This window comes from Pan paniscus, chromosome 23 (genome assembly GCF_029289425.2).
Source record: "Pan paniscus chromosome 23, NHGRI_mPanPan1-v2.0_pri, whole genome shotgun sequence".
NCBI classification, from domain to species: Eukaryota; Metazoa; Chordata; class Mammalia; order Primates; family Hominidae; genus Pan; species Pan paniscus.
The window spans coordinates 49,510,366-49,536,567 of NC_085927.1; the positions used below are offsets into that span (position 1 = coordinate 49,510,366).

The 26,202-nt window shown below is 59.2% G+C and overlaps 1 protein-coding gene across 3 annotated transcripts in view; it reads left to right on the forward strand.

Moving 5' to 3' along the window:
• Window positions 1-25,965, forward strand: part of CACNA1I (calcium voltage-gated channel subunit alpha1 I) — a 131,809-nt gene extending 105,844 nt beyond the window's left edge. Inside the window, exons 19-37 of one of the 3 annotated variants that reach the window (XM_055105365.2) lie at window positions 108-231; window positions 481-549; window positions 1,130-1,314; window positions 1,856-1,982; window positions 2,236-2,361; window positions 4,645-4,734; window positions 6,359-6,551; window positions 7,123-7,274; window positions 8,519-8,628; window positions 9,268-9,401; window positions 10,280-10,350; window positions 13,594-13,672; window positions 14,239-14,360; window positions 15,359-15,697; window positions 16,013-16,120; window positions 17,208-17,330; window positions 18,777-18,942; window positions 20,580-20,779; window positions 21,996-25,965. In XM_055105365.2, the coding sequence (XP_054961340.1) occupies window positions 108-231; window positions 481-549; window positions 1,130-1,314; window positions 1,856-1,982; window positions 2,236-2,361; window positions 4,645-4,734; window positions 6,359-6,551; window positions 7,123-7,274; window positions 8,519-8,628; window positions 9,268-9,401; window positions 10,280-10,350; window positions 13,594-13,672; window positions 14,239-14,360; window positions 15,359-15,697; window positions 16,013-16,120; window positions 17,208-17,330; window positions 18,777-18,942; window positions 20,580-20,779; window positions 21,996-22,640 (3,163 nt within the window). In that variant the 3' untranslated portion in view covers window positions 22,641-25,965. Of the gene's footprint in view, window positions 1-107; window positions 232-480; window positions 550-1,129; window positions 1,315-1,855; window positions 1,983-2,235; window positions 2,362-4,644; window positions 4,735-6,358; window positions 6,552-7,122; window positions 7,275-8,518; window positions 8,629-9,267; window positions 9,402-10,279; window positions 10,351-13,593; window positions 13,673-14,238; window positions 14,361-15,358; window positions 15,698-15,973; window positions 16,121-17,207; window positions 17,331-18,776; window positions 18,943-20,579; window positions 20,780-21,995 lie in introns of all 3 variants that reach the window. The other 2 variants (XM_055105363.2, XM_055105364.2) reach the window with 2 other exon arrangements.
• Window positions 25,966-26,202: the final 237 nt, after the last annotated feature.

Sequence of the window (26,202 nt, forward strand, 5' to 3'; positions counted from 1 at the left end):
TTCCTCGAGGCCAGCGTGGTCTGCACTGCTGCCTGGGCCCTCTGCCTTCCTTCTGGCCAGCGTGGGAGGCAGCTGACGCTCAGGCAGCCCCCGCCCACCCTGCCCAGGTTCCGGGTCCTGTGTCAGACCATTATTGCCCACAAGCTCTTCGACTACGTCGTCCTGGCCTTCATCTTTCTCAACTGCATCACCATCGCCCTGGAGCGGCCTCAGATCGAGGCCGGCAGCACCGTGAGTGGCTGTAGCCTTTGGGCAGGGCAGGGGCCAGGCCAAGGGACAGCTCGCCAGGGCTGAGGGGGGCAGGGAGACCTCACCGAGGTGGGGAGGCAGGACAGGGAGTTTGCCTTTGGGGCGGGGAAAGCCTCCGTGAAGTGAGAGGTGGCAGCCTCTCCTCTACGAACCTTGGCCAAAGCAGCGGCTGGCCAGTGGCCGGGCAGCTCTGGGAGCTCCTGAGCCTATGGTATCTCCCGATGCTTTCAGGAACGCATCTTTCTCACCGTGTCCAACTACATCTTCACGGCCATCTTCGTGGGCGAGATGACATTGAAGGTAGCTCCCGGCTTCACCCGGGACCCCTGCTAGCCCCAGCTCGGGCCCCTGGCCCTGGGTCAGCCCCTGCCTCAGCTTGTCACTCGCCTGCCATCGGCTTCATTCCACTCGTAGCCCCATGGCCCACCCCTCTGGGTGCCAGCCCCTGGGCTGGGCTCCTGCGACCCAGAGGGGGTCAGCCGCGTCCCCATTCACAGGAGTCACAACCCCACCAGACAGATGGGTGCAGGGAACACTGAGTGTGATGGAGGCACCTGCTAGAGGTGTGGGGCGCAGGGGAAGCATCCCGTCTGGGGCGCTTCCCAGGGCGGGCAGTTTTCAATTGGATTTGCCAGAGGCACCGGGAACCTAACAGGGCGGCCTGCTGGGCCCTGACCCTGCCCTGTCCCCGCCCATCAACCGCCCTCAGAGGGCGGCCTGAACCCTCCCCTTCCCTCCGGCCCCGCCACTTGCAGGACCCCGCCCCCTCCCCGAAGCCGATCAGGCCTCGCCCCGCCCCCTCGCGTAGACCCCGGCTGGCCCCGCCCACCTGCCCGCCCCTCCCGCGGCGGCCTGACCCCGGCCCCACCCCCCGCCCCAGGTAGTCTCGTTGGGCCTGTACTTCGGCGAGCAGGCGTACCTACGCAGCAGCTGGAACGTGCTGGATGGCTTTCTTGTCTTCGTGTCCATCATCGACATCGTGGTGTCCCTGGCCTCAGCCGGGGGAGCCAAGATCTTGGGGGTCCTCCGAGTCTTGCGGCTCCTGCGCACCCTACGCCCCCTGCGGTGAGGACCCCTCCTGGGCGGATGGGGGAAAGTGTCATGCACTGTACCGAGAAGCCACAGGTCGAATTGGGTCCTCCAATAGTGAGGGCCAAACACCCTGAGCTGTTCCCGGGGGAGGGGTCTGCAGACCCTGGGGGTGGGGTATGCTGGAAGAGCAGGGCTGAAGCTGGACCCCAGTATTGCTGCCCACTCTGCGTGTCCCTGAGTGGCTCGTTGCCATCTCTGGGCATCAGTCCCTAGACCAGGGTGTGGTGTGGACCCCGAGGAGCTGGGCACAGTGAGGGGTGAGGGCAGGTACCCTGCTGCTGCTGTAGATCTGAGGCCTGGGTGCAGCTTGCCTCCTGCTCTGCCCGTGTCTGGGTTGCCTGGCCACTTTCTCTGCATTCCTGGCGACTGTCCTCATGCCCCAGGGTGTTCAGCCCTGGTGAGCCCTGGGGACTCATGCCCTGGGATACTCAGCCCTGGTGACTCTGGGCTGAGTAGGGACTGCCTCCTGGCCTGGCCAATGGATTATGTGTGCCTGGCCTCTCCCTGCCCTCAGTGTCATCAGCCGGGCGCCGGGCCTGAAGCTGGTGGTGGAGACACTCATCTCCTCCCTCAAGCCCATCGGCAACATCGTGCTCATCTGCTGTGCCTTCTTCATCATCTTTGGCATCCTGGGAGTGCAGGTGAGGGGTGCCCAGTCTGGGCAGGGACTGGGCTCTGTGACTGGGGAAAAGGAAGTCTCAGCCAGCCAGGGGAGAGACTCCACATTCCGACCTCATGCGCCTTGCCAGCTGTGGGCTCCTCCAGGGAGGGAGACAGACATGGGCCCAGATGACTGAGCACAAGACAGTCTGAGTAAACGCGATCGAGAGGCGAGTTCCTCTCTGACTTGCAACCCTCACCTGTGAGAGCACCAACCTCACCCCCTTTCCCCAGCTCTTCAAGGGCAAGTTCTACCACTGTCTGGGCGTGGACACCCGCAACATCACCAACCGCTCGGACTGCATGGCCGCCAACTACCGCTGGGTCCATCACAAATACAACTTCGACAACTTGGGCCAGGTGAGCACCACCGTCCTAGCCCTGATCAGACCCTCCCCTCTCTTGGATGCCAGTGGCTGTGGGAATCACAGACCTGGCTTGTCTTGCACTGCCAGGACTGACACTGACTTCTCCTCTCCAAGCCTCAGTTTCCTCTTCTGCAAAATGGGTAAGGGTAGCACTCACCTCTCAGGTGGGATGAGGCTTAGAGAGTCTGTGGGCAGAGTGCCCAGCAAATGCCTGCACTTAGTAGGTGCTTTGTGAACATTGGTTCTTGGCTCCCACCCCCGACCCAGGGACCCCTGACAGGAGTTTTAGAATCAAGCAGTCCTGGAGGTGAATCCAGCTCTGCCACTTTCTGTAGGTGTGGCCTCCCTGAGCCTCAGTTTCCTCATCTATGAAATGGGAATGTTATAGCCTGCCAGGCAGGCTGCGGTCGAGATGAAAGGATATCAAGCCCTTGGCCCGGGGTGGTATTCTCTCCCCTCACCCACCGCTGCTCTCTGCTCTGTCGGCAGGCAGACCCCTGCCTGGTGTCTGCTTTTCCCTTGGTCTCCTCTCCTGAGGGCCTGCCAGGTGTGACCCATCTGGGTAGTGCCCCAGGTGAGGGCCCTTGGCTGGCTGCCTCCCCTTCCCTGCTCTCATTTCTTGAGGGCCTGCCCAGGAGGCCAGGTATGTCCAGACGTAGGCTTGCCTTGCCCCAGGGCACACAGGGAGGAGCAGGCTCCAGGCCCTCGTCCCCCACTGGCTGATGGGCAGCCTCCAGCTAGATCCCACTGGAGGGCTTGCCCCACAATGGCACCTGGGAGGGGAGCCACAGGGCCTTGGAGGGGTAGTGAGTGCCCAGGGAAAGAGTGTCAGGAACCAGGACAGTCACTACCCCTGCCCTCCTGGGGAAAAGGTGTCTTAGGAAGTTGAGGGGGAACCAGCCAGGGGCCTTTTGTGCCCATGCTCCTGACCCCCTTCACCTATGGGCCCCACCCCAGTGCCAGCTCCGCCCCTTTGGAGCATTTCTGGGTCTACCTGGCTCTCTTGGAACCCTGCGTGGGGTGTTCTCTGTACTCGGAGCCACCCGGAGGGTTCCAGCCTGGCCTGCAGCCTCTGACTCCTCAGTGGCCCTTACCAGCTGTGTGCCCTCAGACAAGTGCCAGACCCTCTGTTCCAGTGTCCTCATTTGTCAACAGGGACAGTGATGGCAGGTCCTTGGAATGTAGGAGCCTCCTGTGCCCTTGGCAGGGGGTCTTCCTCTGCCTTCCCTGCTCCTGGGTCTGAACACTTTCTGGATACCTTTGGCACCATTCCTACCTGGGAAGGGAAGAGGAAGGGGTCTGTGCTCTGGATGGTGGGAAGGAGGGGCAAGTGCAGGGCCAGAGACTCATTCCAGAACCCCATGCCCTGGCCCACAGTGGCAGGAGCGCAGAGGGGGGTGTGACCACCTCTGCCCTGGGGTGAAGGCTTCCGGAGTAGGACATGTAACCTCCGGGCAGTTTCAAATGAAATGGGACCCTTTGTGAACCTACTAACTACTGGTGCAAAGATGGCACAGGAGGCTGTGCTCAAGTTCAGTTCAGAAAACCTTTACTGAGCACCTGCTGTGTGCAAGGTTCTGTGCTGGGTGCTGCAGAACCAGATGTGAACTCACTTAAGGGACATGAGGATGCTGATCTGCCATCTCTGTGGGAGCCTTGGGTGGCTGTGTTCTGGGAACCACCTCCTTTTCAAAACCAGGGAGAGGATTTATTACCATTTTACAGATGAGGAAATGGGCCCATAGACATCAAGGAACTTGCCCCAAATCACATAGCCAGTGAGTGGCACAGCCTGGGCTCTGACCCAGGGCTCCTGACTCCTCTCACGAGCTCCTGTTTTCAGATGCTGGGGCAAGCGTGTCTTACCCACTGGAGTAAGGATGGCAGGGACCGTCTGGTTGAGCCTCAGCTGGCCCTCCCAGCACACCTGCCAGAAAGGTATTTGTTAGCTCCATTCTGTGGGTGAGGGGACAGGAGTTCATGAATTTTTTTTTGCCCAAGATCACACAGCTGGATAATTTCAGAGCTGAGACCAAAACCCAGGACCGTGGGTCCAGCACTTTTTCTTCTATAACAGTAACTACAAGAGTATGTGGCAGGCACATAGTAGGTCCTTAGGAAAGTTTGTTGGACAAGGGCACAGCTCTGCCACACAGAGAAGACCTCTTTGTCCCTCTGCCTCCCAGGGGCAGAAGAATAGAGAGCTGAGGAGGGGTGGCTGCAGCTGGAGTCACTCAGTCCTCACCCCTGCATTCCCCCTCCCCATGTCTCCCAGGCTCTGATGTCCCTCTTTGTCCTGGCATCCAAGGATGGTTGGGTGAACATCATGTACAATGGACTGGATGCTGTTGCTGTGGACCAGCAGGTGGGTGTAACTGGGACCAGGCCAAGCCTTGATGCAGGGAGGAACATGGTGTCCTTGGGGCCCAGTGGTTTGAATTTGAAACTGGTGCCAATGAGATCCACAGCCCCAGTGTCTCCCCACTGTCAGCACAGCCCACTCCTCACATCCTGGCCTGAATCTTCACCATTACAGCCCCTCCTTGGGTAGCGTAAATCATCGTTCCATTTGCTTTGGCAAATCCCCCCACTTTGTGTGAAGAGGCATCTGAGCTGCTCCTGCCTGGAGGGGTGCAGAGCCTGGTGGGAGGAGAACCAAGTGCAGGCAGAGAAGAGGGGCTGAGCCAGCTGGTAGAGGAACAGAGTGTGAGAGAGTGATGTGTTTAGGGAATTGGGAGTTGGGAGCCAGGAGTAGAAAGTGAGAGAGGCATGAGGTGGGGAGAGGAGGCAGGTAGTGTTAGGTGGTCTACAAGCCCCCGGGTGTGCCATGACAAGGGGCAAAAGTTTATTCTGAGAGCAGAGAGAGCCAGTGAGGGACTTACAGCAAGAGTGGTGTCCCTGCTTGTCAGGTCTGCTTGTCAGTGCAGCTTCCTGAGGGCTGCTGGGTGAAGATGGATTTGGGGAGGGGGATTGGGTGGAGGAGGTCAGGGAAGAGACTCAGCCTTGGCTTCTGAGACCCCTGAGTAGCAGGGGTCCCTCTGGGGCTAGGCGGGGACTTTAGGCAAGACGTGTGGCTGACCAAGGTTGGCTGTGTCCAGACTGAGGGGGTCACTGGGAGAAGAAACAGAAAGATTCTCTAGCTCAAGACAGGGCCCACTCAGCGGTGGAAGCAGGGCTGTGTGCAACTCCCAGGCCGGTAATGGACCTCTGGCTCTTGGCTTCATGGGTCCCACCCAGTAAGGCTCTGGAGCTGGACGTGGGGGTGGCAGTATTGTGTGGGAGGAATGAGAACACTTGGATGCATCTTTCTCTATTTCCTTGTCTGCTCTGTCTCCTCACCCCCACCAGTGCACGCATGCACATGCATACGTGGATTCCACCAAGGAATCTGTGCATCCAAGTTCTCCCCTCTGCTGGCCGCCTGGTTTTCTGCCTTATTTCTGGATGGGCGAATAAGTGGCTGGTGGGTGGATGGATGGGTGGATGCATGGATGGGTGAATGGATGGATGGGTGGGTGGATGGGTGGGTGGGTGGATGGATGGGTAGATAAATGAATGGGTGGCGGGCTGGCTGGCTGGTGGGTAGATGGATGGGTGGATGCATAGATGGGTGAATGGATGGATGGGTGGATGAGTGGATGGATGGGTGGGTGGATGGATGGGTGAGTGAGTGAGAGGATAGGTGGATGGATGGATGGATGCATGCATAGGTGAATGAATGGATAGGTTAATGAGAGGAAGAAGACAGATGTTTCCAGGAGGCAGCCACTGAGCAGGGAAGGAGAGGTGGCTTTCTTGGCTGAGGACGATATTGTGCCATGCCCAGGGTATTTACTTCTTACCTGCTGCCTCATTTAGACCTCACAGCCACCTTCCTGGAGGCAGGCTCAACACATGCCCACTCCATGGAGGCTCAGCCAGGATGGGCACCTCCCCATGGCCCTGTAGGGCCCAATCAGCCTCCTCAGCCCTTTCTGACTCCCCTGCAGCCTGTGACCAACCACAACCCCTGGATGCTGTTGTACTTCATCTCCTTCCTGCTCATCGTCAGCTTCTTTGTGCTCAACATGTTTGTGGGTGTCGTGGTGGAGAACTTCCACAAGTGCCGGCAGCACCAGGAGGCTGAAGAGGCGCGGCGGCGTGAGGAGAAGCGGCTGCGGCGCCTCGAGAAGAAGCGCCGGAGTGAGTGGGTGCCTGTGGAGGGCGTGGCCACCCAGCTCTAAGCCCTTCTGCCTGGGCCTGACCCCAGCCTCCTGAGCCTTTGGAGCTGGAAGGGAACAAAAGATACAGCCCCTGTGCCCAGGGCTCAGCCGCTTCTCCCAGCATCTTCCTGTCCAGGGGATCTGAGCCCCATCAGTGTCCACCCAGAGTCCAATGGCTGACACCACTGCCAACCTGAGTGAGGCTGTTGGGGGTTCAGCCCAGGCATAGGGCAAAGGCAGACCCTGGGTGCCCTGGGCCATGGGAAACGTGCCCTCCCAGCAGGCAGGCCCAGAGCTCCTGCCACAAGCTCATTTGGGGTAGATGGAGAGAATGAATATCCTGCCTTCTTTGTCACCCTTCCCCACAGTTTCTCTCATGGTGCTTTGGCTGGGTGGAGGAGATCTAACACTGATCCCAGGGCCTGGGGTGGATCAACATCTTCCTCTTTGCCCCCTCCCTTTCCTCTACCTTTCTGTCCTTTGTGCTCTGTGCCCTTTCCCTTGACCCCAATCCTCTGTGGTCTTTGCCACTCCCCCTGCACCACCTGCAGAGGCCCAGCGGCTGCCCTACTATGCCACCTATTGTCACACCCGGCTGCTCATCCACTCCATGTGCACCAGCCACTACCTGGACATCTTCATCACCTTCATCATCTGCCTCAACGTGGTCACCATGTCCCTGGAGCACTACAATCAGCCCACGGTGAGCCCTGGTCTGCCTCCCAGCCCAAGGTTACAAGGTGAGGGTGGGGTCTCAGCAGGACCCCACCCCAGGGATAGGGTGGGGAAGGGGTTAGCTGATAGCAGGATGTGAGCAGCCCCTCCATGCTGGGCTCTATGCTGGGCACTGCAGTGGGAGGAGGTGCCGGACAAGCTTGCCCTCAGGAAGCTCAGAGTCTGGAAGGGAACGGTCAGAGGGAAGGTGGGTCAGGGAGGCAGGATTTGGACCCTGGCTTGCACATGGGTGGCAATGACTGTGATGTGTTAAATATTGGCTCTTTGCAAGGCACGCTACATATATGAACTCTTTAATCCTCGCAGCAATCCTAAGGCTGGCAGGGGGAATCCTTTGTCTCGATTTTATAGGTGAAGAGCCTGAGGCTTAGAGAGGTTAAATATGCTGCCCAAATTACTCAGCCATAGGTAGTGGAACCAGGTCTGGAACTTAGATTTGCATTCAAAGCCTACCATGTAGCCTCCTTTACTACCTGGGTATATGGAGACTAGGCAAAAGGGTGGAAGGACCATTTCAGGCAAACACTGCGGGTGGGTGAGGATGACCATTTCCCAGCTTGTTGCAGACCAGGTATGTGAGGGGCATGTGAGGAGCAAGTGCATTCTAAAAACCGTGATGGAGTTGGAGGGGAAGAAGAGGGAAGCAGAGCTGCCAGGTGTGAAATTAATACCTTATTTCAAATGATGGGAGAGGAATATTATGAATGCAGAAAAAAGAAAGATAACCATTGGCAGAATGAAACAATAATTATAGAACTTCCAAATTAACAGGAAAAATGGAATATTAATAGCTTACATTTACCAAGTATTGTTCTGTTTCCAGCACTGAACTATCAGCTCATTTAATTTGCATACCAGCTTTCTAAGATGAAATGACTTACTCAAGATCATAAGGTGAATATGGAGTGAGCACTAAGCCAGGATTCAAATGTAGGCAGTCTGGCTCAGTAGCTCTTCATTAATACCCTATATTGCCTCCAAAGGTACCAACTCGACCAGATACACATAAATAAGAAAAAGGGAACAGAAGGAATAGCAGCATAAAATAAATAGTACACATTAAGATGGAAAGAATAAAAGCAGCATATAAATAATTACACTAAAAGTAAATGGACTAAATTCTCTCCTTAAAAGGCAGAGACTTTCTAAGTGGAGGAAGGTTGTGGAGCAGGTCATGTGCCCTGGATCATGCTTCTCTTTGTTCCTCCATAGTCCCTGGAGACAGCCCTCAAGTACTGCAACTATATGTTCACCACTGTCTTTGTGCTGGAGGCTGTGCTGAAGCTGGTGGCATTTGGTCTGAGGCGCTTCTTCAAGGACCGGTGAGTGGCCAGGCTGGATTAGGGCAGTAATAGGGTAGACTGCAGGATGAAGAAGCAGTCCTGACCTTAGGGAAGTCTGGAGCAGCCTGAAGAGGGGAACCAGTAAGCATCTAGGCACTGATGGACAGGCGCCCCAGCTGCTGCTTATAGCTCTGAACAGGAAATAATTATGGTATCATCTGATGGGCGTAGGGCATTCTACCTGGCCCTTCTTGGCTCATCTTTGGTATGTTGTCTCTACCCTATGGGCAGAGCAGGGTCTGCCTCATGCTAATACTCCTTTTTGAAGGGAATAGTGAGGCTCAAAGAAGTTGATGGACTAGCCTAAGGCCAGACAGAGAGAGCAGCCAGCTCAAGATTAGACTTGGAAGTCACAGTCCATGCCTCCTCTCCTGCAGGAGGCCAGAGATATTTATTTAGCCTGATCAGCCCCTTGCTTGAGGGAGTGATGGCTATGGGGAGCAGAGAGGGGCCTGGACCCAGTGGCATTAGGAGGGGCTAGTAAGGGAGGGCAGCCACACAGCCTAATGGGCCACAATAGAAGGGTGAGGACCTGGGAGGCTCCCCCCACTAAGGTGTGTCTGAACCAGAGGGATCCTCCTCATGCCCACTCCTGCCCTCCCATGCACGGCTGAGCAGATGGAACCAGCTGGACCTGGCCATTGTGCTACTGTCAGTCATGGGCATCACCCTGGAGGAGATTGAGATCAATGCGGCCCTGCCCATCAATCCCACCATCATCCGCATCATGAGGGTTCTGCGCATTGCCCGAGGTGAGGGGCAAGGGGTGGGACAGGGAACAGGGACAAGCAGGGGCGGGATGAGACTCCTCATTGCCTGATGAGAACACACAGGAGTGGGGTGGGGAAGGGTGGGGGCAGGAGTTTGCAGGCATGGTGGGCTCCTTGCTGAGCAGGGGTGAGAAGGAGCCGGGAGGCACACAGCCAACACACACGCATGCACCCTCTGTATGCACACACCTCCCCCAACACACAGGCAACTTTGCATAGCACACATGGACACACACTCCCACTTCCTTATAACGCCATGACCCATGGGGTCCAGTCTCAGAGTGTGATGCAAGGAACCCAGTCCAACTGGGAAGATGTGAAACACCTCCAGTTCCTCGCTGGCATTTCTCAAACACAGTGACTGGGACGCACGGTCTTCAGAGACCCTTCTCCCTCCCCTCAAGGTAGTTCGTACACTTCTTTTAAAAGCCTCCTGCCTCAGGGCGAGCCCAGGTGCCTCTTGCTCTTCTGCCTGCCAGAAACTCAGCGAGTGATGCCAGAGTCCTCTTTATCGAGAGGGGAAGAGAAGAGATGTGGCCACTCACGCTGGTCCTTTGTGCCCGTGACAGTTCATGGCCCACCCATTCACACACTTCATAGACCTCAGTTTCCATGAGTATGCCCCGTCCTTGGGGGCTTTTCTACAGTGACACCCACGCCTTGTGTCCACATGTTTTTGTGCATTCCCCACTCACCCTGTGGCTGCACCCACATTCTTGTAATGCGGTATCTGAGAGCCAGACTCTGCTTGCACGTGCCTTCATGTTCTCTTCTCCCAAGTTTACACACGTGCACACATGTGTGCACACACGTCCCCACCGGCCTGGGTCTGAGTGGGCAGGGCTGGGTCTCGCCCACAGTGCTGAAGCTGTTGAAGATGGCCACGGGAATGCGGGCCCTGCTGGACACGGTGGTGCAAGCTTTGCCCCAGGTAAGAGCCACTCTTTCTGGCAGCCCCCCTAGGGGTCATCGGTGTCAGGCTGGGCCCTGGGGCATGAAGGCCCTGATTTCCCTTCTCCTCACATCTGCCAGAGCCAGGGCAGATGCTGTCTCTGGGGATGCATTTTGAGCCAGGGGCTGAGAGGCAGGAAGGGTCCCTTTATGCCTCTTTCTTCCGGTTTCACCACGTGGTTGCCAGTGCCACTCTGTGTCCAGCCCTGTGCATGCACTGAGGGTCCACATTGTGCCCTTGGTTGCCCCCAGGCTGGTGGAGGGAGATGGATACTTCAGGGAGATGTGGGGAGGGACCTCCAGCATGCTCTAGAGAGAGAGAAGAGTGCCAGACACTCCCTGGGGAGATCAGGGAAGGCAGCCTAGGAAAGGGGACCTTTGAGCTTGACTTCCAAGGGTGGCTTGGCAGAAGGAGGTGGCAGTGTGGATGGAGAAGTTCCGAGATGGCATTCCAGGAGGGGCAGCATGAGACCCTGACCCAGGTGGGGATCTGAGAAGTTAGGGAAGTTGCTCTACCCGCACCCTGCGGTTAGTGAAAGGGGAGATGTGATCAGGGCCACAGAGGGCATCTTTTTCATCCTCCCGGGAATTCTGCAATCCCAGTCCTTCCCTCCCCTGCTGTCTTGACTGCTTGAGGCTCCCCTTCCCCCTCCCCTCAGGGTGGCCTCTGCTCTCAGCTGAGCCTCAGGCACATTTATTTATTCATTATGACTCATCGAGTCATCAGGAACTTTAGGTGCCTTAAAATACAAGGCACAGATACTGCACATTAAAAATGAGGATACAAGATTAATGGCCCAGGGAAAGTGGAAGCAGAGCTAATTCTTTTGGGGACTCGGGCTAAGGACACGGGTGAGTTCTGTTCCTGAATTTGGTGTGAGCTTCCCAGCAGCCTTGGTATAAAGGGAAAGTGGCATGGTCTGGATGGAAAGCAAGGGCATTCATTCAGAGACGTGGTTTTTCCTAACACTAAATCCCTTCAGGGGACTGTGTCCCATGGGAGATGGGGGTGATGCTGGGCTGCAGGCTGTGCCGACAGGAAGTAGATTGGAGCCCCGGCTTGGGCCATAATGCTTGAGAGCAAAGCCTGGTCCCTGGGCATGCGACTTAGCTTTTTGTGCCTCAGTTTCCTTGCCTGTGAAATGAGGATGATGGTGAAGCATCGCTCCCTCAAGCGCTTATTTCAAAGGGCGGCGGTGAGGTGTCAGATGGTTAAAGCTTATGAAGCACTTAAGAGGCCTGGTTCATGAGAAGTGCCATTTAAGAGGCTGCTAGGGATGGGGATGGTGAGTGTGTGGCTCGGCCTCCCTGGCCTCCTTGCTCCCACTCCCCTTCCCCATGCTCTGACCCCTGGGTGGTCCTATCATGACTCCCAAATCCAGTGCGGAGCTGGCATGGGGCATTAGCACTTGAGAAGAAGCACGTGCCAAGTGCCACTGGCCGTGAAATGGTGCTTACCCCTCAAAATCCATTTGCTGTTGCTCATGTTGTTGTATGGACATTGGCCATTTCCTCGATTCTACGTAAAGTGCTAGGAAAATGAAACTTCAGCCTCTTCCCACCAGTCTCTGCCCCAAGAAGAGGGAGGAGGCATCAGAGAAGGCTTCTCAGGGGAGGTGACCTATGGACTGGGCTTTGAGGGGTGGGGAGGAGGCATTTTACAGGCAAAGATAGAGGGTCCTCCCTGCAGAGGGAAAATAATATGCCAAGGCACTGTGGGGCTGTTTTCTGTGTGGCTGGAGTGTGTGGGGTTGGAAGGTCAGGCTGGGAGGGGGGTCCCTGGGGGCCAGGTCACAGCACACCTTCAGTGCTAGGGCAGCAGAATTGGGCTTTATCTTGCAGGCAGCAGGTGCCACAGGAGGGTTCTAGACAAGGAAGGCTGCAGCCGAGCTGCCTTTGAGAAGGTGGCTCTGCCGGCTGGGAGGAGAATGGATTGGAGGGAGAGGCTGGAGGCAGGGAAGCTGGTGAGGAGGCTGCTGCAACCCTGCCGGCTCTGAGATGCTGACAGCAGGGAGGGGACAGATAGAAAAGCTGACGGCAATCCTGGTTAAGAGATGCTGCCCCCGCCGGTCTGTGCAGGGCACAAAGCTGAATTCCTAGAGCCGCGACCACGCCAGATCCTTCTCAGCGGTCAGGGCCTTACAGTTGGCCTCACGGGTGCTCAGTAAGTGCTTGTTTTATTAATGAAGGGAACATCATTTAATTAGTCAGACACTAGCAGTGTAGAACGGCTGGCCAGGAAACCCTGCTCTGGAGTGGAGCGGAGAAACTCGAAGAGTGGTGATTAATGGGGTTTACTTTTCAGCAGTTAACGTGAACATCTTCTGAGGGTTCTAAGGCCTTCTGAGGGTTCTAAGAGATATTTCATTTCTAGGGCAAGAATGTGTTTTAGCCTTATCTTATCCATAGCATGAGTTAAAGGTGGTCTCCAATGCATGGATAGATTTGAACTAGGTTTGGAATCTGGGACGCTTTCTCCCACAGGAGCTGTGGGACGGGGGTGGCTGGGTTTGCAGAGGCTTCTGGGGCCCACGGGCCTGCGTGATTCCTGCCTTCCCTCCTCTCTATGGCCAGGCCTCATGCTGGCCCAAGGAGGCAAATCTGACCTCATGCAGCTGTGTTCCTGCTCTTGAAGATTTCCCAGACCAGCAGATGACAGTGACAGGGATAAGTGCATTTCGGTGGTTTCGTAGAGGAGCTAGTGTTAGAGCTGAGACCTCCTGCCTTCTCCCTTCCCTTCGTTCATCCATCCATTCAACCTTGGTAGCCACTCAAGGTGTGTAGCATAGATTGTGTGCATGGACCCTGGGGCCAGCCTGCTGGGTTTGGACCCCTGTCCTACCAGTTACTAGCTGTGCGACTCTGGACAAGTGATGTCACCTCTCAGTCTGTCTCCTTCTTCTTCTGAAGAGTGGGGATAAAAGATAGTCCGTGGATTATTGTGAGGAGGAAGTGAGCTCATGAACCTTAAGTGCTGGAAATGGGGCAGCTTGTGGTAAAGGTGGCACAAGTGTTTTCTTGTTATTCTGAGCCCTGTGCTGGACCCAGCCTGCCCTCCAGGTCCTGTAGGGGTGGCAGACGTGGACACACAGCCTGGGGGAATGTTACAGCTGCTCTGACCCACAGGCTGCCCAACCCCACTGCCCCAGCCTCCACCCTTCCCAGGCCTGGTGCACCCCCACCCGCTCCCCAGCCCCACCCGGCCTCACCTGTCCTCCCGCAGGTGGGCAACCTGGGCCTCCTCTTCATGCTGCTCTTCTTCATCTATGCTGCTCTCGGGGTGGAGCTCTTTGGGAAGCTGGGTGAGTGACTCCCAGAGCAGGCCCGTGGTGGGGGTGCAGCAGGGCTGCAGGATGAACTGGGGGGGCGGGGGAGGCCTGAGACCCCTGAGCCCGTCACATCAGGGTCTTTGTATTGGGAGATGCCTACAGCAGGGCCCTCAGCTGTCTGGTCTCCCAGGAAAACTGCCCTCCCTACCCCGGTGTTGGTGCCTGTCCTGAGCCAGCGCCACCCCAGCAAGTGGAGAGGCCAGGGCAGGGGAAAGAGCAACAGAGCGCTCGCTGAGCTCCGCCCTGCACCGGGATGGCTCCAGAAAGCAGGGTTCCCCGAGGGGCTGGCCCTCACCCCATTTCACCCTCTTTCTCAGAAACCCATTCTTCGGCGGGGAGCAGAGCCAGACTCACCCAAACCTGAGCCCCAGCTCATGTGCCATCTCCCCGAGCCTCAGTTTATCTGTGGGCTGGGCACAGTCTGCAGGCCCCTCCTAGGGTGTGATGAGGGTTCTGAGGCGAGGCAGGAGGCACCAGGTCAGGGTGAGCCCCGCAGGCACTCCGCCACCGGGCAGGGCTGACCTCCTCCCCGCTTCCAGTCTGCAACGACGAGAACCCGTGCGAGGGCATGAGCCGGCATGCCACCTTCGAGAACTTCGGCATGGCCTTCCTCACACTCTTCCAGGTCTCCACGGGTGACAACTGGAACGGGATCATGAAGGTACTCCTGGGCGGGCTGGGGTGGAGAAATCAGCCAGGTGCTGGGACAGTGAGGATGCTGGTCCTGCTGCTCAGGGCTCTGCCCACCCAGGGCCCCACCACACATGGGAGGGGCATGCAGGGCATGGAGGAGTGGAGGGGCCTGCCCGGGACCAGCACAGTGGGGAGAGCTGAGCCAGAACAGGCCCCCTGTCTACACTGCCTCATCCCCCAGTGTTGCCTGGGATCAGGGCTCAGATTCTAGGGTAGACAACTCCACCCAGTTCCGGAGGGGACCTGGGGCCCAGGCAGGCCTGAAGGCCAGGGCCAAGCCCCCTAGTGATTGCCACACTGACCAGGTCACCCAGCAGAGGCTCCCTGGCCTGGGCTGCAACCCGGGCTGGGCTGGGAAGGGCAGGGAGGGGCTCCCAGAGGACAGGGATAAGGCCTCGGTTCCGGGGCCCTAGGGTGGAGAGGGCAGAGGTAGGCCTGTTCTGCCTCCCACCCCCACCCTGCAGAGCCCCCAGTGCCCCCAGCAAGGGGGCAGGAAGCCGGGGTGCTAGGAGAGGCGGCCAATCTCCTTGGCCCAGGGCGGGAAGGTGGTGGAGTCTTCTTGGGCTTTGTGGTTGGGGGTTGAGCTGAAAAACCAGAAAGGAAGGACAGGGAGGCCCTGGTCCCGAATGCACCCTACTCCCCAGGGGCCCCTGAAGGAAGCCCCAGATGCCCCTTCTCAGGCCTGACTGTCCCGGGGAAGCAGGCCAGCTGTGGGGAGGGTGACATGGGCAGGAGCAAGAGAGGAGGAGAGGGCGCTGGGCCATCCGTCTGTCCATGCGGGGACTTAGCTGAAGCTGAGGCAGGCAGATGCCGCCACAAGGCAGAGTGGGGCAGGGCAGCCCGGGGCCATCTCGGGGGTTGAATCTCGGTCTTGCTGCCTCCGAGCGTGGCCCTGGGCTGGCCTCTGCCTCCAGCAGCCTCTGGGATGTCCTCATCCTCATCCTCACCGCCCTCCCCGCCACGCAGGACACGCTGCGGGACTGCACCCACGACGAGCGCAGCTGCCTGAGCAGCCTGCAGTTTGTGTCGCCGCTGTACTTCGTGAGCTTCGTGCTCACCGCGCAGTTCGTGCTCATCAACGTGGTGGTGGCTGTGCTCATGAAGCACCTGGACGACAGCAACAAGGAGGCGCAGGAGGACGCCGAGATGGATGCCGAGCTCGAGCTGGAGATGGCCCACGGCCTGGGCCCTGGCCCGAGGCTGCCTACCGGCTCCCCGGGCGCCCCTGGCCGAGGGCCGGGAGGGGCGGGCGGCGGGGGCGACACCGAGGGCGGCTTGTGCCGGCGCTGCTACTCGCCTGCCCAGGTGGGCAGGGGCTGGAGAGGTGCGAGGGTCGCCAGAGGGGGGGCACCGCAGGGCCAGATGGGCAGCAGGGCCAGGGAGGCCTTGCACAGAGACCTCTGTCTTTCTGGGCCCCACCCTGCTCAGCTCCATAGAAGGGGTGACCCTGTGATGAGGGGGTCGGTCCCAGGCCATGGGCGCAGAGAACCAACCGGGAGGGCAGCTGTGTCCTGCCCACCCCGCAGCCCCGGGACCCGGCTGATAATCCCGCCTGTCCCCACCCCGTCCCCGTCCGCCTAGGAGAACCTGTGGCTGGACAGCGTCTCTTTAATCATCAAGGACTCCTTGGAGGGGGAGCTGACCATCATCGACAACCTGTCGGGCTCCATCTTCCACCACTACTCCTCGCCTGCCGGCTGCAAGAAGTGTCACCACGACAAGCAAGAGGTAATGGCAGCCCTGGAGGCCTGGCCCCTTGTGGCAGGGGCAGCACGAAACCTGGTGGGGGGCCTGCCCGAGGGCAGAGCTTGGCTCTGGGCCGTAGAGACCAGGCTGGGTCAACGTGGGTACACGTAGCTTCCATGGCTGGGGCAGATTGGCTCCCTGAGCCAGGGCCAGGTGTGGGCCTGTGGTGTGGGCCTGTGGTGTGGGCCTGTGGTGTGGTGGCCACAGCTGCCGACCCCAGCACCGTGCCACACACAGTAGGTGCTTGGGTAGGGCAGCTGCCCCACCTTGTGTGCTGCAGGTGCCAGGCAGGGAGCCTGTGTGTCACTTGCAGGACAGCTTGCCCTTTCTGTGACATGAGGGGTCATCTGCCCGCTCTTCCCCCAAGGCATCATCCTGGCACTCAACCTCCTCCAGGTGCCCTGTCCTGGCCTCCACCTCAGGGCTTAGGCCCACCCAGCTCAGGGGTTCCCATGGGCCTGCCTCCAGAGCAGGCGCAGTTAGCCCCCTCCCCTCTCCCCAGCAGTGTGGGCCCCTGAGCTCTCCCTGGGGTGTTCCAGCCCCCAGAGTGGCCCCAGCCTCAGGTGGCTGCAGGGCAGGTCCCCAGGAACCATCAGCAGGAGCTGGAGGTCTGGGCTGCCCCACATCCCTGCCCTGTGGTGGCTGCAGATTCTCCGGTGTCTCTGGGCCCCGCAGTGTCCCCTGCCTGTGACACGCTGTGCAGGTCATCCACATGGGGCCATAGATGAGTCAAGTCCAGCCCAGTCTTGATGGGCACTTGGTCTGGGGGCAAGCAGACAGCTGTGGAGTTCACAGCCCACGGCAACTCACCTGCCCGCAGGTCCAGGTAGCAAGATGGGCCACTCAGAGCTGGCTTCCACTGGAGGTGGCCACTCTGTCACCATCGCATGTCACCCAGGCTGGGCCCCTGCACAGGATGGACACATCATCCGTGTCCAGCAGGTGTCTGGACCTTTCTGACCACTGCTCGGCCTCTCTTCAGAGCCTCAGGCCTGTGGCTGCACACCCCAGGACCCAGGTCTGCCCATCCCAAACCTGGGTGACCCGAGGCCACCCCCTCTTCCTGCAGGTGCAGCTGGCTGAGACGGAGGCCTTCTCCCTGAACTCAGACAGGTCCTCGTCCATCCTGCTGGGTGACGACCTGAGTCTCGAGGACCCCACAGCCTGCCCACCTGGCCGCAAAGACAGCAAGGTCAGCTCCCCTGGGGACTCCTGAGCAGGCCAGTCTGTCCTTGAAACCTGGCCCCTGCCCACCCAGGCAGGACCCCCCTGTCTTTCCAGTCTACCATGTAAACGGCACCCACTGTACTAGGCCTTCATCTCCTGTTGGACAGATGAGGGCAGTAGGGCTCAGAGAGGTGGAGTGATTTGCCTGAGGTCACACAGCCACAAGCCCAGCCAGCACTCCAACCTGGCACCCAGCAGTACTGGCTGCTTCTTGTTGCTTTGAGTAGTTTTTGGTCCATTCCACGGGGGGTCATCCCTGGCCGGCGGGGCTGTGAGGCTGAAGCGAACGGGGGAGTCATGTCAGGCACAAGCACCTGCTATGTGCGGGGGCAGTCGCGTCAGGCACAAGCACCTACTATGTGCAGGCGCTCTGCCCGTGCCAGCTGTTTGTCTGCCCCACGGCTCTGTGCAGCAGGGATGATTTGTCCCCACTTCACATGTGAGGAAATGGGGGTTCCAAGAAGTGGGGCGATGCTCACATCACACAGCCAGGAATGACAGAGCAGGAAGCCACCCCAGGGGGTCAGTCTGAGGAGGCCTGCAGGCCAGGAGGGGGCTCTTGCTGATCCTGCAGTCTTAGGGGGTGAGATCTCAAGACCTGGGCTCCTGATCTCAAGGTCAAGGTGGTCCTGCCCTGCTGGGGGTGGGGGGTGTAAGGGACAGCTGGGGGATACCCTGGGCTTGGTACCTCTGCCCCCTAGGCTGGCCCTCCATCAGCTCAGAGTAGGCTGTGGGGCCAGTTCTTCCTGTCCCTTCCATGTCATTTTGGTCCCCTCCCTGATTGGTAACAGTTGCTGCAGCTCCCCGCACCCCTACACTGCTCTCCTACAAAGGATATCAGGATGCACAGTTTCTGGGACTCAGCTGGACTTGGGCAGGGTGCAGTCTTTTGTGCCAGACTCAGCAAGTCATCGGAGGTCGGGGTGGCACGAGGTCATCTGCCTTGGAGGGGGCATTAAGGCGGCTCTTCTGGGAAGGGGTCACTCTGGGCTGCAGGGCTGAGGAATGTGGGGGCCAGGGAATGCCTAGGAAGGAAGGCATTACTCTCCTTGGATACAGAAACAGGCTCAGCAAAGGGAAGGGACCCACCCAAGGTCATGCTCATGGGACACTCGTGTGGCCACTCGGCCTGTCTTCTGATGCCTTCGCCAGCCTTGACCTGGCTTCTTCGCTGGGCCAGGGTCTGTACCAGGGGAAGTCACTAACTGCCTGGGGCATCCAGTGGGCATTCGGAGGTGGATTCCTTTCACGGGATTTTGGAAGATGGTCAGGTAGAGGAGGTGAGAGGAAGGTCAGACTAGACATGAGGGTAGCCTAGTTAAGCAAGGGGCCGTGGAGCGGGTCATGAGGTACCCTTCATGAGCTGTCCCCCTTCCCAGTCCTGCCCCATCCTACCTCCCTTTCCTTGCAGGGTGAGCTGGACCCACCTGAGCCCATGCGTGTGGGAGACCTGGGCGAATGCTTCTTCCCCTTGTCCTCTACGGCCGTCTCACCGGATCCAGAGAACTTCCTGTGTGAGATGGAGGAGATCCCATTCAACCCTGTCCGGTCCTGGCTGAAACATGACAGCAGTCAAGGTGAGGGGTGGGAGCCCTGCCAGCTCCCCACAGCCCTCATCTTGGGCATCTGCTTCAGAGGGAGATGGCTGAGTTTTTTCCTTAGTATTTTTACCCAGATTATTATATTTAGTCCAGAAGGAACCAGATGGATATCTGACAATGAGAGATAGTCTCTCAGGCCTGATATAACAATGATAAAAGATCAAGAGCCAAATAGTACAAAAAGATGAGGTAATTATAACAAAAACCTAAGCATCTAAAGGAAGCTTCATGCTGAGCTTCCTAGGAGCCATGGTGAAAAGGGAAAGAGGTGGGTACACACAGCTCTCATCAAGCAGAAGGAAAGCTGCCAAATTATTGTGGTGTTTTTCTAGAGCTGAATTTGAGAGGTGTGTAGCCCACAGATCTTCATATACACGGGGATGTTAAACATAGGAAAGCCTGGTGTCTTCAATAGCCCTTTTGTGAATTCCTGATACTTATCCTTCAGCCCTACCTGCAGTGTTCTGTTTATGCTTTGGGCCCGTGGCTGGGCTCTGGGCACAGGGCCAGGGGACTAAGCTGGCCTGCCATCATGGGCTCATCTTTGTTGTGGTCCTCATGGAGGGTGGCAGGAACCTGGTTTCACATCACTGGCTGTGGAGGGAGGCAGAGAGATGAGGAGCCCAGCAGAAGAGGGATGCCCAAGACTCTGAGCCCACCCCAAGTACCCTTCAGGGACGCCTCCCAGGAGCCAGGGGTGGGGTGACTTTCCTGGGCACCCTCCTGAAAGCTGATGGGCTCTCAGCTGGCCAGGGTGGCTGAGGTGCCAAGATCCCAGACTTCCCAAACCAGAATTCAGGGCACAGGGCTGACCCGAGAGCCATTCTGGTGGAATGCAATCTCATTCCCTTTAGCCAACCATTTATTTACGTTTTCCTTAAATGGTAAGATGGTATGGCGTAGGAACCCCAGCCAGGACATTCAGACTGTCCAGCCGTCTTGGGTACATTTTTCCATTATCTCACCCTCAACCTGCAAGGTGTGGAGGGGATTGTGGGCAGAGGCTGCTGCTACCCCCCACGCCCCCCACACCCAGACCTGCCCCAGCCTTCAGACCCCCCACCCCCATCCTTGCCCCTCACCATGTGCAGCCAACCAGGCCAGACTGACCTGCCATCCAGTGCAGCGCCTGACCCGGGGCTGGGACGCCCCAACCCACCTGCTGTCCCACAGTAGCCCCCAGGCCTGGCCAGGCCCCATGGTGGGGTCAGGACCTGGAGGTGACTGATCCTAGTGAGCACCTGCTATGTACTTGGTACTGAGCTGGGAGCTTCCAGCTGTTTCTTCTCCTAATGCCCCTCAAGATGGCATCTTGTTCCCTTTTACAGAGGAAGAGAGCTAGGCTTGAGCCCGCGTCTGCTTGCCTCCAAAAGCTGTGTCTTTGCCCAGGGCCCCCGCCCCCTGGAATCAAAAGGGCTGGTTCAGGATTTCTCTCTTGCTCTCACAATGGGGAAACGAAGGCTTAGAGAGGGGGGACTTGTCCACAGTCTCACAGTCAGTTTACTAGGTGGCCCCTCACTGCTGGCCCAGTGAGATTGGTGCTCAATGCCACCTTCCAGGGGCTGCCCCCTGGCCTGAGCGTGCTCCCTCAGCTCTGTCTTCTCCTTTCCCAGCAGCACCCCCAAGTCCCTTCTCCCCGGACGCCTCCAGCCCTCTCCTGCCCATGCCAGCCGAGTTCTTCCACCCTGCAGTGTCTGCCAGCCAGAAAGGCCCAGAAAAGGGCACTGGCACAGGAACCCTCCCCAAGATTGCGCTGCAGGGCTCCTGGGCATCTCTGCGGTCACCAAGGGTCAACTGTACCCTCCTCCGGCAGGTACCGACACCTCCCAGGCCCCAGAGCACTGGTCTGTGGGCAAGGGGCAGGATCTAAGCCAGGCCTGGGAGTCCAAGGGACTGGGAGGGGAAGGACCCAACCAAAGGCCCAGGGCACCACCGTGCAAGGGGGTTTGGGAACGCTGGGGTGACGCTGAGACTGGAGGGGGAGGTGGCACTGGGGCGGATGGAGTGGGCGGGGCTGGGTCCTGGGGACAGCAGAGTGTGGGGAGGATCCCAAGGCGGGTCTGGAAGAGGCCTGTGATCCCTAGCTTGAGGGGAGGGGAGGAGGAGGAGTACTGGAGGTTTTGCAGGGTGGCGGGGTGCTGGCAGTGGGGAGGACACCCTGGGTGCTCTGGGTGGGTGTGAGTGGGGGCTTGATTACTAGGAATGGAGGTGGGAGGGCGGGTCTGGTGGATGAGAAGCCTCGGGCTGCAGGGTCCCCCGTACTGGATTGGCCAGGGCCACAGCCCTGCTACCCACGGGCACACAGAGGTCTGAAGCACTGAGGGCTCCGTTGTGGGGGTGGGGAAATGGGGCCGGGCCGGCTCCCACAGTGCAGTGAGTGCAGTTGATTCACTGGGTGACTGTCTGACCCGTCACACCAGGCTGTGTGCTCTGGCGGGCAGGACACAAACTCCTTGCCTGCCGGGCTCACTGTTTAGTGCTAAGAGTGAGCTGCCTGGGTGCAGGAGGGATGATAACCAAAATAAATGTCTGCAGAGTAAAGTCTACTCCATGGTGGACAGGCAGGGAGAACAGCTCCTGGGGAGGGGCTGCGGGTGGGGGGCTCTGGGGCTGGGAGATGGGGGCCAGGGGCCGGAGCAAGTGGGAGGGACCGGAACCAGTGGGAGCAGCCAAGGCTGGGGCCGCGTCAGACCATGGGGGGTGCGGTGGGGGTGCCACGTGCCCTGGGGGAGGGCTGTGGGCCCAGGGCTTCCCCTTGGAGTGAGCCTGGAGCCTTCTGTGAAGGGCAGGGCCGGGTCTGACCTGGGTTTGAGGCGGATGCTAGCTCCTCTCGGGGGACCTCTCGGGGCAGGTGAAGGCCCTGCGGTGACTGCCGCCTAAGCTGGACGTGCGGAGGGGAGAAGCCCTGCTCCGAAGGGAGCTCCTTGGATGGGGGCTGCCTGCTGCCTGCTGTGCGGGGGAGGGGGGCGTCCACGTTGCTGGGGTGGGGGCCGACACAGGCGGCCTCCACGGCTCCCACCTCCCCCCAGGCCACCGGGAGCGACACGTCGCTGGACGCCAGCCCCAGCAGCTCCGCGGGCAGCCTGCAGACCACGCTCGAGGACAGCCTGACCCTGAGCGACAGCCCCCGGCGCGCCCTGGGGCCGCCCGCGCCTGCTCCAGGACCCCGGGCCGGCCTGTCCCCCGCCGCTCGCCGCCGCCTGAGCCTGCGCGGCCGGGGCCTGTTCAGCCTGCGGGGGCTGCGGGCGCATCAGCGCAGCCACAGCAGCGGGGGCTCCACCAGCCCGGGCTGCACCCACCACGACTCCATGGACCCCTCGGACGAGGAGGGCCGCGGTGGCGCGGGCGGCGGGGGCGGGGGCAGCGAGCACTCCGAGACCCTCAGCAGCCTCTCGCTCACCTCCCTCTTCTGCCCGCCGCCCCCGCCGCCGGCCCCCGGCCTCACGCCCGCCAGGAAGTTCAGCAGCACCAGCAGCCTGGCCGCCCCCGGCCGCCCCCACGCCGCCGCCCTGGCCCACGGCCTGGCCCGGAGCCCCTCGTGGGCCGCGGACCGCAGCAAGGACCCCCCGGGCCGGGCGCCGCTGCCCATGGGCCTGGGCCCCTTGGCGCCCCCGCCGCAACCGCTCCCCGGAGAGCTGGAGCCGGGAGACGCCGCCAGCAAGAGGAAGAGATGAGGGTCGCAGGGGCCCCCGGCCGCCCACCGCCCGCCCCGTCTCACCTTCTTTACCTCAGGAGCCAGGAGCAGACAGCAATACTTCGTCCACACCTGGGATCGCGCAGGGCCCGCAGGGCACAGGCGCCCGACAGCCGGGCTGAGCGGAGTCTGGGTTAGCCAGGCCTGCGTGGCCCATGGTGGCCCTTCCAGTGCATATACATATATATATATATATGCAGATATATATATATATATGTGTATACACACACACATAGACAGACATATATATATATATTTATTTTTTTTACTGAGAGCTTATGACTTCCAGAAAGTGCTAAAGGTGGGAGGTGGGCCAGGGCCTGGACGGGGCTTTTGTCTGATGCTCTGGGATTCTGGCCAGACCCACCCCAGGGCACATGTCCTGCGGGGGCGTCCCAGCTGTGTTTTTTGATGTCTCCTCCCTGGTTAAGAGTAGCTTGGAGAGGACCCTCAGGCCTCTGAGGGCACCAGGCCCTGGAGAAGAGGTGCAATTCAGGGTGTGTGTGTGTGTTTTTTTTCCTTTAAAGAAGAAACGCTGCTAAGATCCCACGTGGCTCCCACGTGTTGGGGTGTCTGTCCTGTCATCCTGACTGTCTCGTTGTTGTGAAGTCTTTCGTAGACACCCCAGAGCACACACATCCCCTTAGTCCACCGGTTAGATGTCTCTCTTTAGAAAAATCAGGGGTGAGTAGCTGTGTTTCCTTAGGACTGGGGTGGGGGATGGAGGGCAGCTCCAAGGCTGAGCTGGGGCTCTGGCCCCAGGGGAGGTCCCCAGCTCCTGAGCACTTCTGAGGGGGTGGGTTCCACCCCCAGGAGGGCGGGGGTGGGTGGGGCAGGAGTGGAGGCAGCCTGCAGAGGAAGGGTGCGGGAGACTGAGCCGGCCGTGGCTTGCTTGGAGGGGCTAGGGTACCCGCCTGGTCTCGGCTGGCTCCAGCTGCGCTGCAGGTGCCCCTGGGCTCAGGTAGTTAGTTGTTCAGCCACTAATGCCTTTTATCCCCCATATGGGCGCTGAGCTGTGGCTGTTCCTGGACACTGTGCTGTCCCCGTCCTGAGCAACTATGCCCCCGCCCCAGTAGGTTCAAGGTAAAGCAGCTCTGACTGAATTCTAGGCAGGGGTGGGGGCACCTGCCTGGGCCCTGGGTCCAGCCGCATCCCCATGCCCAGCCTTTCCCGTCACCTGGAGGCCACATCTTCCCACCCCACCTGCCAGCCCCTGTCTCTCCTCCCCGCTGCCCCTAACTGCAGGTCAGCTTTCACTATAGCAGTGCTTCCCAAACGGGTTCTAGACTTGGGTGTTTGATTTGAAGAGTTACGCATTTATTTCACTATTTATTGGGGAAAAAATGCATTGAACCTGTGATTTCACAGACGTTTTGCTTAGGTCAAGCCTACTTTTTAAAAAGGGAGTGACTTTCATGAAGTCAGTTTGAAGAAGGAGGTTGGGAGCATGTTGGTGGCAGTGATCTGGAGAGGCTGCAGAGGCCACGAGTTTGGAGATGCTGTACTTCAGCAATAACCTTGCCTTTGCTAAGACCCCATCCGAGGGCTTCAGGGGGGCCTGCCGAGGGGGGGCCTTGTCCTTGTTCCCAAACTCTGACTTGGAAGAACTCAGCTTGTGGCCAGGCTGGTGAGGGTGTGGGGTGCACCCTTCCCTTTTGGGCTGAGGGAGAGGGGGCCGGGAGGGGTTGTCAAGCCCACCCGGGAAACTGAGCCCTGGAGAGGGGAAGCAGCCAGCCCAGGATGCTTCAGGGCCCTGGCAGCAAAGAAGCTGGGGTGGCGTGGAGGGCCCTACTCCACACCCTAGAGCTGTGATGCTGAGCAAGGTGCCTGTGGCGGGAGGAACTGCCCGGTCCTCCCTGGGGGCAGGTAGACCTGTGGGGATGGCTCGGTCCAAGCCCAACGCTGCCCGCTCCAGAGAGCCTCAGCCCTGTCTCCCTTTCCACAGAGGTGGTTTTATATGGAACGAGGTACCTTGTCTGGGGAAGAAGTGGGGCTGGGCAGGCTTGACTGCTCCTGGCTGACCCTGAGCGCTCGCAGTTGGAGGGAAGCAGACAGACTTGACTTTTTGCAAGTCCGCGTGTTGCTGAAGGGACATGTGTATTGGAGCCCAGAAGAGGGGCTGTGTGGCCTGGGAATACCATGTGGAAGGTTGGGCTTCAAGTTAACGGGATCAGACACCAGTCAAGCAGCCTCAGGTCATCTTGCGACTCCACTGAGCAGCCTTTCCTGCTGTCACATGGGTTCAGAGCAGCTGAGCAGGGAACACATCCTAGGCAGGTCTGACGTGAAACCTCCCCTTACCCTGAACCGTGTGACTCTGCAAGCAGACACCTCGAGGCAGGTGTTCTAGGCAAAGGGATGGGCATGAGCGAAGGCTCCAGGGCCCACAGAGCAGGGAGTGTGGAGAAGGTGGAAGAGCTGAGCTCAGAGGCAGAGAAGCTCCTTGCAGGGAGCACTGGGAGATGGCCTGGCCCGTCCCAGGCTCCTGGAGGCCCCACCTGCCGATCCCAGGCACTTGACCTTGTTCCTGTGGGTGACAGAGATGAGAACCAGGGAAGCTGTGATCCACTGGCCAGGACAAGTCAACATGGGTGGGGTTGGGCAAAGGGCCCTTCCTTCCTCCCCAACCCTGTGGTCTGGGGCCATGGCCTCAGGCTTGTGTCTATCACAAAAGCACAAACTTGCCCTAACCCACATGGGCCTGGCTGAGGGGAAAGTGGGGACCCAGGTCCCTGAGCTGTCTCTGCTGGGCTCCGTAGAGCGGTGGTGGGCAGGCACCTTGGCATCTGTGCAGACGGCCCAGTCTGGCCAAATCCTCTTCCTCTCCTCTGCTCTACCTTCTCCGGCACCAGGCAGCCCCTTAAAGGAGGACAAAGTGTGTAAAGCCCGTCTGCTGGCTTCCCCCAAATCCTCAGCTCAGAGCCTTCCGCTTCCAGGGCCAACCCCAGCCCCGTTTGCTGCCTTGTGTAAGGGCTTGGGGTCTTAGAAGCTGCTCTTTAGCCCAGATACACATACTCTTTTTTGTCTTTGTGCAATAATCAGTGTTCCTGGCAGAGCCTGGGCCAAGCTGCAGCCTACTGAGGAGGCAGAGGCCACCTCCTCCAGAAAGCCCTCGGCCTGGGCCGCCGCCGTGACTCTAGCACTCTCAGTCGCTGTACAGTTTCTATGGTGTGAATGAACTTCCCTCCTAGTTGCTGATGGCGCTGGTACCTGCTGGCCCAGATGGCCCGGGTGTAGAGAAACCAAGCGGCAGCCACCACCAGTGTTGTTTTGAATAAAAGCCCAGAAGCCTATTTAAGAATTTCTCCGTGTGTCTCTGCTGTTCTTTCCCCAGCGGGGTGGGTGTCAAGCTGAGGCTTCTCTCAAGGGAGGGGTGGCAGTGTCTCCTCCCCCATTTTCAGGCGTGGGGCCTGGGGCGTCGGGGACCTAGAACAATGCTCATGGCAGGGTGCTCTCATGGCCGCTGGGTGGCTGGGGGCCTGTGGAGCTGGGGAGGAAGCAGGCCTGGTTCCCACGCTCTGCTGCTGTGGCTGAGTTGCTGG